This window comes from Eubalaena glacialis, chromosome 4 (assembly GCF_028564815.1).
Source record: "Eubalaena glacialis isolate mEubGla1 chromosome 4, mEubGla1.1.hap2.+ XY, whole genome shotgun sequence".
NCBI lineage: Eukaryota > Metazoa > Chordata > Mammalia > Artiodactyla > Balaenidae > Eubalaena > Eubalaena glacialis.
Genome location: NC_083719.1, coordinates 183,723,527 through 183,738,492, shown reverse-complemented (window position 1 = coordinate 183,738,492; position 14,966 = coordinate 183,723,527). Strand labels below are relative to the sequence as shown.

General features: G+C 57.6%; 1 protein-coding gene across 1 annotated transcript; it reads right to left on the bottom strand.

The window, feature by feature from the left end:
- Positions 1 to 618: 618 nt before the first annotated feature.
- UBXN6 (UBX domain protein 6) lies at positions 619 to 12,491 on the bottom strand. The gene is made up of 10 exons (XM_061190703.1): positions 12,291 to 12,491; positions 8,858 to 9,021; positions 8,345 to 8,409; positions 7,153 to 7,281; positions 3,561 to 3,658; positions 2,908 to 2,983; positions 2,120 to 2,204; positions 1,662 to 2,012; positions 1,347 to 1,495; positions 619 to 769 (listed from the first exon to the last, which is right to left on the bottom strand). Exons 1-10 carry the CDS (start codon positions 12,371 to 12,373, stop codon positions 644 to 646), a joined length of 1,326 nt encoding a protein of 441 aa, XP_061046686.1. The 5' UTR covers positions 12,374 to 12,491; the 3' UTR covers positions 619 to 643.
- Positions 12,492 to 14,966: the final 2,475 nt, after the last annotated feature.

Genomic DNA, 14,966 nt, shown 5'->3' with positions numbered 1-14,966 from the left:
GAGCTTGCCCTGCGGGGCCTGCAAGGCTCCGGGGCCCTGGGAAGCGCACAGCAGGGCTGGCTCATCAGGCCGGTGGGGACAACAATTAGGAAGGTGCGGGAAGTGAAGAGCTCGCCTCGGACGTGAGGGGCCCCTAGGTGCCCAGGTAGCCGCAGGGTGTCCGCCTGGGCCCACTTCACCGGGAGGCACGGCCGGGCCTCGCCTGCTGGCGGCTCTACAGAGCTGCCACCCTGCGCCGCCTCCCACGGCTTCAACTCACCACCGGGAAAGTAGTCAAACACCCTATTTATTCAGGTTTAGGATTTTACACACCGTGTCCTGACAGGCCCAGTGTCTCGTTCTTGTGCCAGTCACCTCAGGGCTAGCCGCAGCCACCGGGGCCACAGCACACGGGGACTGGGCCCAGGCTTCTCTAAGCAGGCTACTAGTGGCTGCCCCATCCAGGTGGCAGTCTCGGCACGCGTCCACGGCCAACCAGCAGCCCTCCCCATGCCTGCGGTGCCCGTGGGCAGGAGGAGGTCCCGGAGGAGGCTGGGAGGCCCCGGAGTGGTGGGGGGACCGGGGACGAGGGGAATGTGGAGGAAGCAGGGAGAGAGCATGAGACAGACCCACAGGGGCTGAAGCCAACCCTGCTTTTATTTCATTAGAGCTGCTTGATGGCCGACAGGAGCTCGGGTTTCAGGACAGATGAGTCTGGCTGGGCCCCCGCAGCCCTGATGTCCGCTAGCACAGCTGCATCCCACGAGAAGGTCAGGAGGGCCGAGGGCACCTGCAGTGGGGTAAGAAGCCTCAGCCTCGCTCTGGCCTTTATGTGACAGAGCTCCCGCTTCACATTCAAATCTTCCTGCTGGAGCCGGGGCCACGCACGCCCGGGCCCGCTCCCTGCCGCTGACAGCACACCCATGCACTCAGTCCGTTCTCATAACAGGGGCTCTCTGATGATGACCCGGGCTCAGGGACGCCCCCTGGCCTGGCTGAAGCCAACCCAGCATCCGGCAGCAGTCAGGACTTCCTGTCCAGGCCTCCCTGAATCAGAGTCTGACCGCCCTCCAGCCCCCTCCTGCACCCTCCCAGTAATTGCTTGCGTTTTGAACGCCACCTTGGCTCTGCACCGCAGAGGACTCTAACACACTGGGCACATTCCCATTTTGTAGACACAGAGAAGTTACTCAAGATCACATGGCAAGAAGTGGAAAGGTGGGACTCACACCCAGGGAGCCTGGCCCCAGGACCCCTTCCCCTAATGCCATCCCCAACCGAAGAGCATCCCCCTCCTCGGGGGTTTGTGCCGATTCAACAAGAACCCAGAGAACCCGGATCCGCTGTGCAGGGAGCCCGTCACTCACCAGCCCGCACTCATTGAACGCCAGGTTCTCGTCTTCCGACAACTTCTGCCCTCCCGAGGCCAGCAGCTCAAAAGGCAGCCAGTCGATCTGCAAGGCCTCCCGGACAAACGCATACAGTGCTGCCACCCGCTCCCGGGCGTAGAAGGTCCCTGGCGGGGGGACAAGAGTGGCGCTGGAGCTCGTGGGAGCCCCCCTGAGCCCACCCAGCCCCCTGAGCCCTCGGCCTCCTCCCCCGGGACGAGCTCAGACCAGAGCAGCCTGCTCCTGCCGGCGCACAGCGGACCCGAGGCAGCCTCGCCAGCACGCAGCACGCACCCTGGAGGAGGCAGCCGTCGGGGAAGCGCACGCGCAGCAGCGTGTACGTGTACTTGCGCATCTCCCTCTGCTCCTCCCGCTCGCGCATGGCCTTGGTCCGCAGCACGCTCAGCCGCTCCACGGCCTCTGACCGCAGCCGCTGCTCTCGCTTGAGCTCCTCCGCCGTGAGGTTGAAGAAGTCCACAGGCAGGTCGAACTGGGAGGCCAGGGGCGAGGGCCGGAAGACCCGGCGCTGGCGGGCCAGCGTGGCCCGCACGGGCTCGGCGCGCAGCAGCTGCTCCTTGTGCTGCTCCAGGCTCCGGGGCTGGGCCAGGGCGGCCTCGCTCAGCACGTAGAACTCCTCGGGGCCCTCTGGGACACGTGGGCATGTCACTCTGCCGTGGCAGGGAGACCCCCGAGCCGGGCCCCTCCCACCCCTGCCCCTGGGCTCAGCCACGGCCCTTCTCTTTTTCTCTTACCCTGGTCGGGGATCGGAAGCAGCACCTTCTGGAAGCCGATGGCCTCAAAAAACTCATGGGTCCCTTCCAGGCAGTTAATGCGCTCCTGAGAGCGGAGCCAGAGGTCATGCGGGACCCTTGGGGCCTCCTCGTGCCCCACCGGCCTCACTGCCCACCCCGCCCTTCTGGCCCAGAGTCCCGTCTCAGAGCGGCCGCTGCCTCTGGACAGGATGAACCCCCAAAGCTGTCTGCAGGGGTGAGCTCACAGAGGGCCTGGGATCCCAAAAGCTCAACACCAGGGTAAAGGAGGCTGAAGAGCCAAAGGACAGCGGAGGCTGGGAGTCCCCAGAAGCGGGGGAGGCGGGCTCTGGGATGCTGGATGTGGGTGGGGACCCCCAGGAGAGAGCGGGGCCCCCACCAGCTGCACGGGTACCACGGGCCAGAGTGCTAGGACCCTGCGATTTCTCCACAGAAACCAGAAGTCTGCATTTGCGTGAAAAATCTCCCCAGTGCCGATGTGTTCCCAGCTAATTCAAAGAAAAGTCGAGTCACGCCGTGGGTTGGTGGCGAGAGCAGGCAGTGTACGCGTACTGTGCTCGTCCTGCGCTCACGAAGCCCTCCCTCCCCGCCTGGCACCTTCTGCCCATCTCAACTCCCAAGCCCTGCAGGGGTCCTTCTGCAGCCGGCTCTGGCCACCACTGGCTGGCTGCAGCCCAGCTGCTCCCACCGCCAGCCTGGGTCCTGGGTGGCCTCACAGGCCCGGCCACGCCGGCCACCCCAGGCTAAGTCACTCTGGTGGCAGCCCTCACCTGGAACACCTTGTTCTGAAGCTTGATCTTCCGGTACTTCTCCTCGTCGGGATGCAGGTGGATGTTGTCCAGGTACCTGGGGCGGACAGGGGAGAGCAGCTCAGAGCCACACCGGCTCGTGCTAAGAGTGACCCCCCGGGAAGGCTGCCGTCACACCCTGGACACCCCACAGAGCCCAACCCCTGGTGCCCCCGACACTGGGCCGCCTCCTCGGTCCTGCCTCCCCTTGAGGGCACCAAGGAGCCACCGTGGTGGGGGTGGAGCAGGCAGAGCCAGAGCTGATGGGTCCCCAGAGCCGGCTTGGGGGTTGCTGAGCAACACAGACTTCTGGCCCCGCCCCCGACCTGCTCCCATCAGAGGAGTTGGCGGCAGGGGAGACCCTGCCTGCTTCACATTCTTCTGATGATCCCAAAGGGAAGCCAGGGTTGGGAACCCCCGATTCAGTAAACCTCTTCGTTCTAAAGACTGGTAAACTGAGGCCCAGAGAGGCCAAGCCCCTTCCCCGAGGGCGAGGGGGAGTGAAGGGTGGGGCCTGGCCTCACAGGGTGGGGCCTGGCCTCACTCCCATGGCCGTGCTCCCTCCGGGGCCCCTCAGCCGGTCGCGATGGAGGCCCAGGAGCTGGCACCCCGGTGGGAGGGGGCCACCCACTCACCTGGCGATGGTGTCCACTCCCAGCTTCACCCGGTCCCGGTCCTTGTTGAACGTGTGGATCTTCATGATGGAGGCGGCCACTGGGTCGGTGGAAAAGTGCTGGGAGGAGGGAGGAAAGCTGAGTCAGAAAGCGTCCACCTCGGGGCCTGGAGGCCATGCCAGCCAAGCAGCCAGGTCTCAGCACTCAGGTGGCAGGAGTGACACCAGTGACAACAGTAAGAGCTGTCTGACAGCAGGCCCTAGCGTGAGACCAAAGCAAACTCAACAGCAGAAAAGGGAGGAGGAAAGCCCTTTTGACGACTCCAGCCTGGGGCCTCAGCCCTGCCCTCACGTCTAGGGAAAAGGGGGCGATGGCAGCCCGGATTACGCCACCCCTCGGGTCGGCGTGACACAGACCTTTGCCTACCGCTCTGGCTTTGGCGCCCAACGCCAGCACTGAGCACGCCACCAAGGGCGCAGCAGCTGAGTGCCCGGGACCCGCTGGCCACCGTGGACCTGCCGTCCCTCCTCATCCCCCATCCCTACAAGGGACGTTCTAGAAACAGACGGAGGTGGCAGAGACAGGACACAAAAGAGGTCTGTGACCTGCAGCTGCCTGGTCACTCCTGGGGGAGGCAAGATAGTGGAGACATCACTGACCGGTCCCCATGCCTCGGGGGCTCCACCTGCTTCCCTGGGGAGAGGAGGAGCTGCAGATGGAGAGGTCGCAGGGCCCACAGTTGATCCCTCAACCGGCCCAGCCTCTGGGCAGCCCTGGGGACCCTGCGAACAGCACCCCAGCGAGGAGAGGCTGAGAATGGATAACTAAGGCGAGGGGCAAGACTGGGCAGCAGATCCGCTCACGCTCTGGACAGCCACTGCACACGGCCACACCGTGTGGTCTTGTTTCTCTGCAGCCCCAGAAAGTCACTAGTTACATGGCAAGTGGGGCTGGCACCCGCGTCAGCCCCAAAGTCATTTGCTCTGCCTGGATAATGGTGGGGGTGGGGTCTCCCTGGCGGTCCAGTGGTTAAGACTCCGCGCTTCCACTGCAGGGGCCACGGGTTCAATCCCTGGTCTGGGAAGTTCCGCATGCCGCAAGGTGTGGCCAAAAAGAAAAAAAAGAAAAAAATGGTGGGGGTGAACAGCTGGGTCACCAGAGGTGATGAATCAAGAGCACAGACGACCTGGCCCACTCAGATCTACCCCTGGGCAGCCCTGCAGAAGCCCAGCCACAGCTCCTGGAAGGCAGCTGTGGGGCTTCCACCCTGCCCCAGCTACCTTCCCTCAGCTACACTGGGGTGAGCCTTCAGCAGCCACAGCTGTGTCACTTAGTTGTCTGATCTGAACTGGGCCAGCTCTCCTGGGAACTTCAAATTTGGACCCAGCCCAGTCTGCCAGTAAGTTGCCAGGGTAGGACAAAAAGACGTGGAAGGGCAGAGAAATCGGGTCTGCAGAGAAGCAGCAGTAAGATGGGGGGCGTCCTCAGGACACAGCTGAGCCAGGCTCACCGCCCCCTACTCCAGCCTCCTCAGGACAAGCACACCCACCCACCCAGGGAAGAGCTGCAGCTCCAAATGCTGTTCTCAGATGTTTCCAGGCAGCCTGCAGCCTCGTTTAAATTAGGACCAGGGCGCACGAACGGACAAGGGGACAAAGGAACAGACACATCCAGAAAGGAACCGAATCCATGTAGGGATTTACTTTGTGATAACGGCAGATTTCACGGTGGCCAAAAGACAGGTGTTTCAATAAATGAGGATTGGGGAAAACTGGATAACTATCCGGAAAAAAAAAAATAACACTAGCTCCATGCGTCCTATTCTACACAGGTGTAATTCTAGTGGGATCAAAGCTTTAAACATTAAACAAAGCAACAAAAGACAAAACAGAAAAGCACTAGAAAAACCATGGAAGAGTTGTTTTAATCCTGAAGTGGGGAAGGCCTTCCTAAGTAGATCACAAAACCCAGAAGCCATAAAATAAGACCGACACATTGAATTACATAGAGATTAAAAATTTCTACATGGCCATATGACCATAAGCCAACTCTAAAAGTAAACAACTGGAGAAAAATATTCACAACGCAGATCATAGGCAAAAGGCTAGTTTTTCCTAATATGTAAAGAGTGCCTACAAATCAATAAGAAAAAAAAAACACCACTCAACACAAAAATGGGCAAAGGATGCATTCTCATATGAAAACACAGCCAACCTAAGCCAAAAAAAGAAAATGCAAACTAAAACTATGCTGAGATATTATTTTTACCAATCAGTTTGGGTAAAGACAAAAAATGTTTGGTAACCCACAGTGACGACAGGGGACAGGGAAATGGGTATTTTCTCACACACTGCTGGGTGAGTGTGAATCAGGACAACCCACATGGAGGTTCATCTGGTGACAAATATCCAAAGCCCTACACGCTGTCCTCTGTCCCAGCAACTCTGCTTCTGGAATGGAGCCTACAGCTCAAAGTGATGTACAGACAAGGTTTTCATCATAAATATTGTCCTCACTAGCAAAAGACTGGAAACTTCCTACGCGCTTATCAACACGGGGTTGGTTAAAGAGTCAGGGAACAATTTGCCATGAGTCATCACGCAGTCACTGTGGAGAATGCAGGCTTTCGAACCGCTCAGAAAAAAACAGAGAGGCGTGACAGAGCCAATGGGGTAAAAATGTTAGCAACTGGCAAATGTGAGTAAGATGGGCAGAATGACATACATATCTGTGACCTGATCCCTGGAAACTGGGAGTATGTTAAGTTATAGGTCAGGGGGTGTGGAGGTGACAGATGGAGTTAAGGCTGCTGATCAGTGGACCTTAAAATAGGGAGATTAGCTTGGATTAGCCAGGTGAGCCCAATGGAATCACAAGGGCCCTTAAAAGGGGGAAGAGAGAGAGAGAGAAGCAGAGAGTTGGCAGCTGGGAAAGACCTGGCCTGGCACCGCTGGCTGTGAAGACGGAGAAGGAGCCATGGAGTACAGACAGCCTGACTCCCCCTAGGGCTCCCAGGCACACTGCCCTGCGGCCACCTTGACTGTGGCCCCATGAGACCCAAGTCCCACTTCTAATTTCCAGAATTATAAGAGGCATGCTGTCTGGAGGCACCAAGTTCGTAGTAATCTGTCAGAACAGTAATAGGACACTCCCACCCTGAGTAAAGGATGTTCACGTGTTCTTTTTGTTCTCCTTGCAATTTTTCTTTAGGTTTGAAATTATTTCCAAATACAGAGTTTTAAGGGGGAAAAAATGTGGAAGTTCTTTCTGTACTGATATAATACCTAGCAGTTTCCACGTCAGGCATGAATGGTACATTACCTTTTACGTAAAACAAACACACAGCACGTGTGGCAGATATAGATGCATCGGTAGTTTGTACATATTTGGAGCATCTCTGAAAAAGGGCCTAGCCTACTTACAGCTGCTGCCTCAGGGAGAATGGCCGCGAGGTGGGTGGGAGGCGGTTTTTCCCCGCCTACCCTTCTGTATCTTGAATTCTGTCCCTCAGGTAAGTATTCCCTCTTTAGAGAGGTTAGAACAGAACCACAGCATATGCTCTGTGCCACCCGGGCTCCCGGGGGGCGGCTCCAGCACCGGGGCTGGCACTCACCGAGAGAATGGCCTCTCTGATGCAGGCGTCCCGCTGGTCCTTCCTCAGGATGGCCCCTGTGAGCGGGCAGGTGAAGTACACTCCGGGCACTGCCAGGTGGGTCGAGCCCTCCTCTTTGGGCTTGGGCACCTGGGAGGATGGGTGAGGGTGTCTGAGCCTAGACTGTGGACAGAGGCCACCCCGATCCACCCGAGTGCCACAGTCCTGAGAGCGTGGCCCTGGGAGCCAGACATCCTGGTCCCAATGCTGTCCCCTCTGCCTATTAGCCATGGAACACCGTGGCCCAGTGGCCAAGCCCCTCTGAGCCTGTCTTCTGGTCTGTAAGATGTCCTAGAGGGACCACCTCAGAATTCAACAAGGTAAGGAACAGAAAGCGTGGAGCAGCTCCGGACACGGTGTAAGTGCTGAATTGATCGTTCCTGCTCTTCCCGCCCCCCTACCTGGTGAGGAAGGGGCTTTCGTGGGAGAGTGAGGAGTCATGGTGCCCTGGACAAGTCCCAGCCTTGCTCTGGGCCTCAATTCCTAGGTAATATCCAGGGTCCCTTCCATTCTGAAATTCAGTGAGGCCTCACAGGTGGTGCTGCTCAGAACACCCTTTCTGCCAAGTTCTCCTTTGAGGCCTGCCTCCTCCAGGAAGGCCTCCCTGACTACACCAGTCTCCGTGCTGCCCTCCTGTATCCGAGGAAGGCAGCAGAGGGCAGCGCTAAGGCTAAGGGCTTTGGACTCAGACAGACTGGGGTTCCAGTCCTGCCCCTGCTGGTTTCGAGGTGCATGACCAAGGGCACCGGGCCTCACCTCTCTGAACCTCAGTTTTCTCTTCTGAAAAGTGGGAACTGTAACAGCACCTACCCTCATCGGGTTACAGGGGAGGGAGGGGACTTAACGGAGGTGCAGTCCCTCCCCCAGGGCCTGGGCCTGGTGTCATTAGGTGCCAAGCACGCAGGTCCCAGACGACACCGCCCTCAACCATGGGGATCCCCAGCGTCCTGAGGCCAGAGATGACCTCGATCCACCCCGATGTCCCTTCTGCATCTCCCCACCCTCTCCAGCACCAGATGCTTACCGCCCAGGGCTGGGCACCAATCAGACCAAACGCAGAAGAGAGCCCAAGCGGGCACTCTAAGGGCTCCCAGCTCCCCTGCCCGCCCCAGGCCACCCCTTGGGTGTCGTGCTGCCATCGTGATGCTTTTACCGGGTTGGTCCCTGGGGCCTCCGGGCTCCCACTGACAGTCGCTTCAGCTTGAAGTTCCTTTCTCACTGGGGGGAGAGGCAGGGACGGGTCAGTGTGTGAGCCAGGCACACCATTCCCCGGCCTGGACCCTCGTGTGGGCCAAATTCTAGTCCTTCCAGCTCGAGGTCCTCCCAGCCCGCCAACCTGCCCCCAGGCTGTACCAGGCCATGTGCTCCTCCTCCTCTGAGTCCCAACCCTCCCCTCTGCAACCTCCCTGACATCCGTGCCGCCCAGACCACAGCAGACCCCTTGGCCTTTCCACCTGCATGTCCCCTTTGTGGACTGGCTCACAGCTGTGATTTAAACCCTCCTCCCACCCCGAATCGCTGGCTATGAAATTATTTTCAGCCAGAGCCAAGCACAGGACCTGGAACGCATGAAAAGTCAAGGATCAGCCTCGAGGACAGAGGGGCAGAGGCCCACCCCACCGCCCCCCGTCCCCACCCCCGTGGCCCAAGGACGGCCGAGGCTCACCCTGGCTCCGGATGGACTCCTGCGACGTGGGGCCCCGCGCCCTGGGCTGCTTCTGCTCGAGCCGGGCCAGGGCTGCCGCGGCCGCCATCTGCGCCTCATCGGTGGGTCCCTGGCGGGGCTGCCGGAGCGCCGGCTTGCTGGGCTTTTCTTTGGGGGCCTTCTCCCTAAGGAGACGCGGAGGGACCGTGAGGTGACGTGGGGGCAGACAGAAGAGCTTTTGTCCCTCTCCCACTTCTGCTCCTGCCCCAGCAGACAGACATGGGCCTCTGCCCCAGGGGCCACCAGACGGGTCTAACGCAGACGGAGGAGCCTCGGGAGGCAGACAGTGACTCTCTGCTCCCCGCCCTGCCCGCCACTTTGGACAAATCCTGCACTGGCCTGGGCCTCGGAGTCATCATCTGTCAGGCGAGGTAAGAGCACACCTACCGTCCGCAGGGGCTGATGCTCTTCGCCCCCTTCCCTGAGCGAGAGGCTCCACCCTTACTGTCTACGAGGGTGAGACATGGAGGCTTCATCTACTGAGCACCTACTGTGTGCCAGACAGCGCGCCAGGAGCTAGCTGTCACTCAGCGCGTCTATTCCGCATGGCAACGTGCCTCCCAGCGAGCGCTCCAGGCGCCCTTTCACAAGCCCCAGAGGGTCACGGAAGCTCGGGCAGCAGGCCAGGCCACACGCAGGCCCTGCGTGGAGCGTGTTACAAGGATCTGGTTTAGGGACTTCCCTGGTGGTCCCGTGGTTAGGACTCGGTGCTCTCACTGCCGTGGGCTTGATCCCTGGTCAGGGAACTAAGATCCGGCACGCTGCGCAGCATGGCCAAAAAAAACCCCAAACAAACAAAGATCTGGTTTAATCTCTCCTCCACCCTGGGAAGTCGGCAGGGTGATCATCCCACGGGATGGACAGCTTCCTAACCCAACCTAGCTCGAGAGCGACCTGGCCTTGACGTTCCAGCAGAGATGGCCTTCTTCCCACCAGGGTCTGACTCACCTGCCTCACCCTCCTCCTTTCCTCAGGACCCTCTCCCGATGCCAGTAGTTGGAATCATCTGTGCTATATCTCTAGAACCTTCTCAGGAGCCAAGGCTCTGAGTTCATGGCCCTCATGCTTCCCGCTCTGCTCAGACACCCGGGCAGCCCTCTTTTCTTGTCCCCAGGCCTCTGGGAGCTTCCTGCCCATCCCGGCCCCTCTCTCCAGCCCTCCCAGCAGCTGAGAGTTTCAGGTCGAAGAAAAGACAAGTCACGTAGTGCCACCCTAGCCCCATCTTTCCATAAAAACGCCATTTTTCCAAGACCCCTCACTCACCCGCTTCATGGCTCCTCTGGGCAGCCAGAGGGATCCTTCTAAAACCCAGTCACTCCTCTGCACAAAGCCCTCTCATCCCATGCAGGACAGAATCCTGCAGCCTCCGCGCCCTACAGGCCCTTCACGACCTGCCCCTTTCCCTTGTTCACTCCTATCTAAACTCCCTGCTGTTCTTCACACAGACCCAACCTCCTACCACAGGACCTTTGCACTGTCTGTGCCTTCTGCCTGGAGTGTTCTGCCTGGGAGGGACAGGCACCGCTTCAACTGTGTGTGTGTGCGTGCGTGTGTGTGTGTGTGAGAGAGATAGACAGAGACAGAGACAGAGAGACGGGTTGATTTCCACACGGCTGAGTCTCACCTCATCCAGCTCTCACTCAAAAGTCACCTTCTCAGAGAGGCATTCCCAGACCACCTAACAGTCACCCACATGGCTCACTCTCTGGACCCTGTTTATTTTTCTTCAGGGCCCATCTTTCATCGTTTATGTGTTGTTCTACTTGTCCTTCTCTCCCCACTACAGCGTGAGCCCTGAGAGGGCAGGGATTTTCATGCCGTAACAGTGCTGGACACATACCCTCGCACGCACCCTGAGTCTCCAGTCCGGCTCCAGGCACGTCACAGAAGCTTGGACCTCCATGTGACTCCCCTCTCCTGTCCTCCCAGGCCTCCAGTCTGACACAGCCATCAGCCCCCACCTCCTTCCTGTCACACACAGTCCCAGCTGCACCAGCCCCCCACCTCCACCCACTACTTGAGGAACAAATGAATGGACCCCCTTGTCTGGCCCACCGCTCTCCCTGGGCCCCTCTTAAGCTGCCCTCCTCTCCCTGTCACCGCCCCAGGCTCCCAGGACCTGCACTTCCCTCCCGTACTCATGGATCTGACCCTCATGGGCCTCCTCTGTCCCACTACTCCTTTGTCCCCTCCCAAGAACCCCAGGGGCCCCCAATCCTCGTGACAGATGCCCTGATGTCTTTGCCACGCACCCAATCTCCCTCACCCACCCTCACTGCCTCATGATGCCCTCACCACCCCTTCCTGCCAGCCTCCCTGCCTCTCCTCCGACCCCCTCCCACCTCTGACCTCTTCACAATCCCTTCCATTATGCCTCACAGACCCCTTCCCAGGCTGACCTCTTTCTTCAGTCACTCCCCATCCTAAACCCCCTGGGGCCCCACAGCCCCCTCTGTAGCTCCTGGTAGCAGCCCCAGCCCCTCCTGAACTCCCTCTTCTCATCCCATCCCCCCCAGTGGAGCCTCCTTCTCAGCCCACCGGCCCTCAGTCTGGCATCCTCACCTGGTCCAGCTCTTCACTATCCTCTGCACAGCACTGGCCCCTCACGCCTCCAGTGTGGCCCCAGGCCCTTCTCTTCTCCAAGTCCTCCCCAGATAAGTCACAGAGGCCTGGAAATGCAGGCCACCTCCCCTCCCCTCCCAGGTCACCCTCGGGGCCTCCAGGCCACTCAGCCATCACCCACGAGGCCCCCCACCTCCTTCCAGTCGCAGACTCCCCCAGCTCCCCACCTCCACCCACCTGCCTCCCTTCTCCTCCCAGACCTTCCTCAGCCCCTCGCAGCACCCACCACCCACCCAGTGCACCCGCACCTCCCAAGTCCCTGACCACCCTTCCAACAACGCCTCAGGCTCCCTGGCCTTCCAGATTCTCAACCCGTCCTCCCTCCTGCTCCACAACCAAGGCCCAGACCCCTATCGCCAGAGTCTAAGCCTCACGACTTTTTGCGACCCCAGCTCTACTTGTTTCTCCAGGCTCAGTCCCCAATCTCTGGTCATCTAGATTCCCCCAAACCCTATGCGATGCCTCTTCAGGGCCCCTTCTCCGCATCCCCGGCCTCTCCCTTACCGCCCGCCCTAACCCCCTAGGGTCTCCAGGGACCCCCTCACTTTCTGCAGCCCCGCCCCCTCCAGCCTCGCCCCCTCCTGCCCCGCCCCCGGTGGCCTCCCCTCCCCCCTACTCCCACTCCCTCCCTCTTGCCCCGCCCCCCGAGGTTTCTCCCCACGCTCTGACTCTCTGCCGCCCCTCCTCGCCTCTCGTCTTCCCTGGCCTCCCCGCCCCTCCCCCTCCGCTCATCTCCGCCCCCGGGCCTCAAGCCTCAGCGCCTGTCACACACCCCACCGACTCCATGAGCTTCTGACCGGGCCCCGCACTCTTGAACTTGACGTCGGCCTTGATCTCTTGGAAGAATTTCTTCATGGTGGCGGCAGGCCCGGCGGCGGGGGGCCGCGGGGGGAGGGGGCCGCAGGGGCCAGTAAGGGAGGGGCCGGCAGGAGCCAACAACCGGAAAGAAAATACTGGGCCGCCGGAAGTCCCGCCTTCCCGAGGGCAGCCCACGTGACAATCGGTGAGGCGCCGCTTTCTAGATCTCCGCGCCTTGCTGGCCCGGAGTGAGCGCTCTGCACTGCCGGGCCGCGTCTCGGTGGTTCTCCTGGACTCTGTTGCCAGGGGTAACGAGGGCGCTTCCAGCGGGAGGCTGTGCTTGGGCGCCTTCCACCGCGTTCCCCAAGGAGTGACAGGAGAGGGAGGGACAGACCTACGACCCCACGGAGAAAGCGCTGGCCTTGTCCGTTTCCCTCCTCAAGAACCATCTCTGGCTCCCCAGCGGTTACGTGATAAGGTCCCAACTCAATATGGGGGCATTCAAGGTTCCCACAAGGCAACCCGGTGGTCCGCCCTAGTAGTCCCCCACGCACACAGTGTGGGAGAGAATGAAGAGGATGCACAGAGCTGGGGCTTGGGGACCCACGATGGCGGACCCCAAGGGTTTAAATTAAGGAGATCGGGAGATTATCCTCAGAGCATTGACGGAGTTTAAGGAAGAATGGAAGAATCTGGTGCTGCCCAAACTTTAACCTTCCTGAATTTCAGTTTCCTATCTATGAAATGGGGATAAGAATAGTACCTGCTGGACTTCCCTGGCGGCGCAGTGTTTAAGAATCCGCCTGCCAATGCAGGGGATACGGGTTCGAGCCCTGGTCTGGGAAGATCCCACATGCCGCGGAGCAATTAAGCCCGTGTGCCACAACTACTGAGCCTGCGCTCTAGAGCCCATGAGCCACAACTGCTGAGCCCACGGGCCGCAACTACTAAAGCCTGCACGCCTAGAGCCCGTGCTCTGCAACAAGAGAAGCCACCGCAATGAGAAGCCCGCACACCGCAAGGATGAGTAGCCCCCGCTCGCCGCAACTAGAGAAAGCCCACGCGCAGCAACGAAGACCCAACACAGCCAAAAAAAAAAAAGACAATTAAGCCTCTAGGTCTAATTTATGGGAATTACAAGGGATGGACAAAGAATAAAACAGCCTCACAAGGGAATTCCCTGGCGGTCCAGTGGTTGGGACTTGGCACTTTCACTGCTGAGGGTCCGGGTTCAATCCCTGGTCGGGGAAATAAGATCCCACAAGCCGAGTGGCATGCCCCGTCCCCCGCCAAAAAAAAAAAAAAAAACAGCCTCATGAGGAGATAGACAAATCCAGACTGTGAGACATTCTCCAAGCCGACTGACCTGGTTGCTCCAGAACATCAACGTTGTGAAAAATAAACAAGATTCTAATTAAAAGGGATTAGAGGAATATAATCTTTACTTGTAGTGCAAGAACCTTGATTTGATCCCTGTTAAAAAAAAAGCTGCAAAAACTTCTTAGAACAATGAAGAAAATTAGAAATGGACTGAATATTAAATAATATTTTGGCATAAATATGAATTTTCTTTGCTGTGATAAAAGTATAGCACTTATGTAATAAAACGTCCCTATTCTTAGGAAATGCTGAAGTATTTAGGGGTGAAGGGTCATGATGGATGTATGAAACTTTCAAATGTTTAAAAACATACGTATGTATTCACACACATATATAAAGCACATATGGAAAAATGTTAACAATTGTTGAATATAGGTGTAAGGTTGTGGTGGTTTTAAAATATGTCCGTAAAGTCTTTGATGCTCCTGCTTTACAAAGGTGGAGCCTAATTCCCCTCCCCTTGAATGTGGGCTGGACTTGGTGACTCACTTTTTTTTTTTTTTTTTTTGGTGAATGGCGAAGAGGGTTGCTCTTTATTTGACTTTCTCAAAGGCTCCAGTATGCTCAGTAAAGTCATTCTGGGATGGAAGGAAAGGAACAGTAACGACTAAATGTAGCATAATGTGACAAATATGACATAATGCTTGTTCAGTGGTATCCTTTGTTTTCATGGTTTGAGATAGAGAAAACTAATTAAGTGGCTGAATTTGGACAGGAATCCAGGTCTCTTAACTCTCCATCAAGCAAATAGTCTTTTTTTTCTCACTATACAATACTATTTGGACAACAGAGAAAAAAGTTTTTTCCTAAGCCATGGAGACTTAAGTTTGGCAATGCACCAAAATCATGATTTGATGTTAGATCTCAAAGCTGGAAGTAAGTTTTTGTTTTTTGGCTCTTTAATTTTTGAAATGGCAAGTTACCTTTATAGGTTGAGACAGTATCCAACTTACCTTTTTTAACTTGTCTCTCCAAAGGCCGAGCTATTGCCACACGCTGCACTTTATAAGAATTAAGATCCTGTTTGTAGGTAATACCAAGATCAATCTCCCCCTGCTTTGGTTTATATTCTTCTGGTGCATGGCGAGGCTGTTTGACTATTTCATAAGGACAATAATTCGACTTAAATGTTGTTATTCCTTCCATTTTACCACGATGTGCTCGAAATTCTTGCTTGGGCTTCAGACTCTGAGGTGGAAGAACATTGCCATACATAGGATATTTTTCCAAATATTCAGCCGCAGGTACAAATCTGACACAGACACCAGGT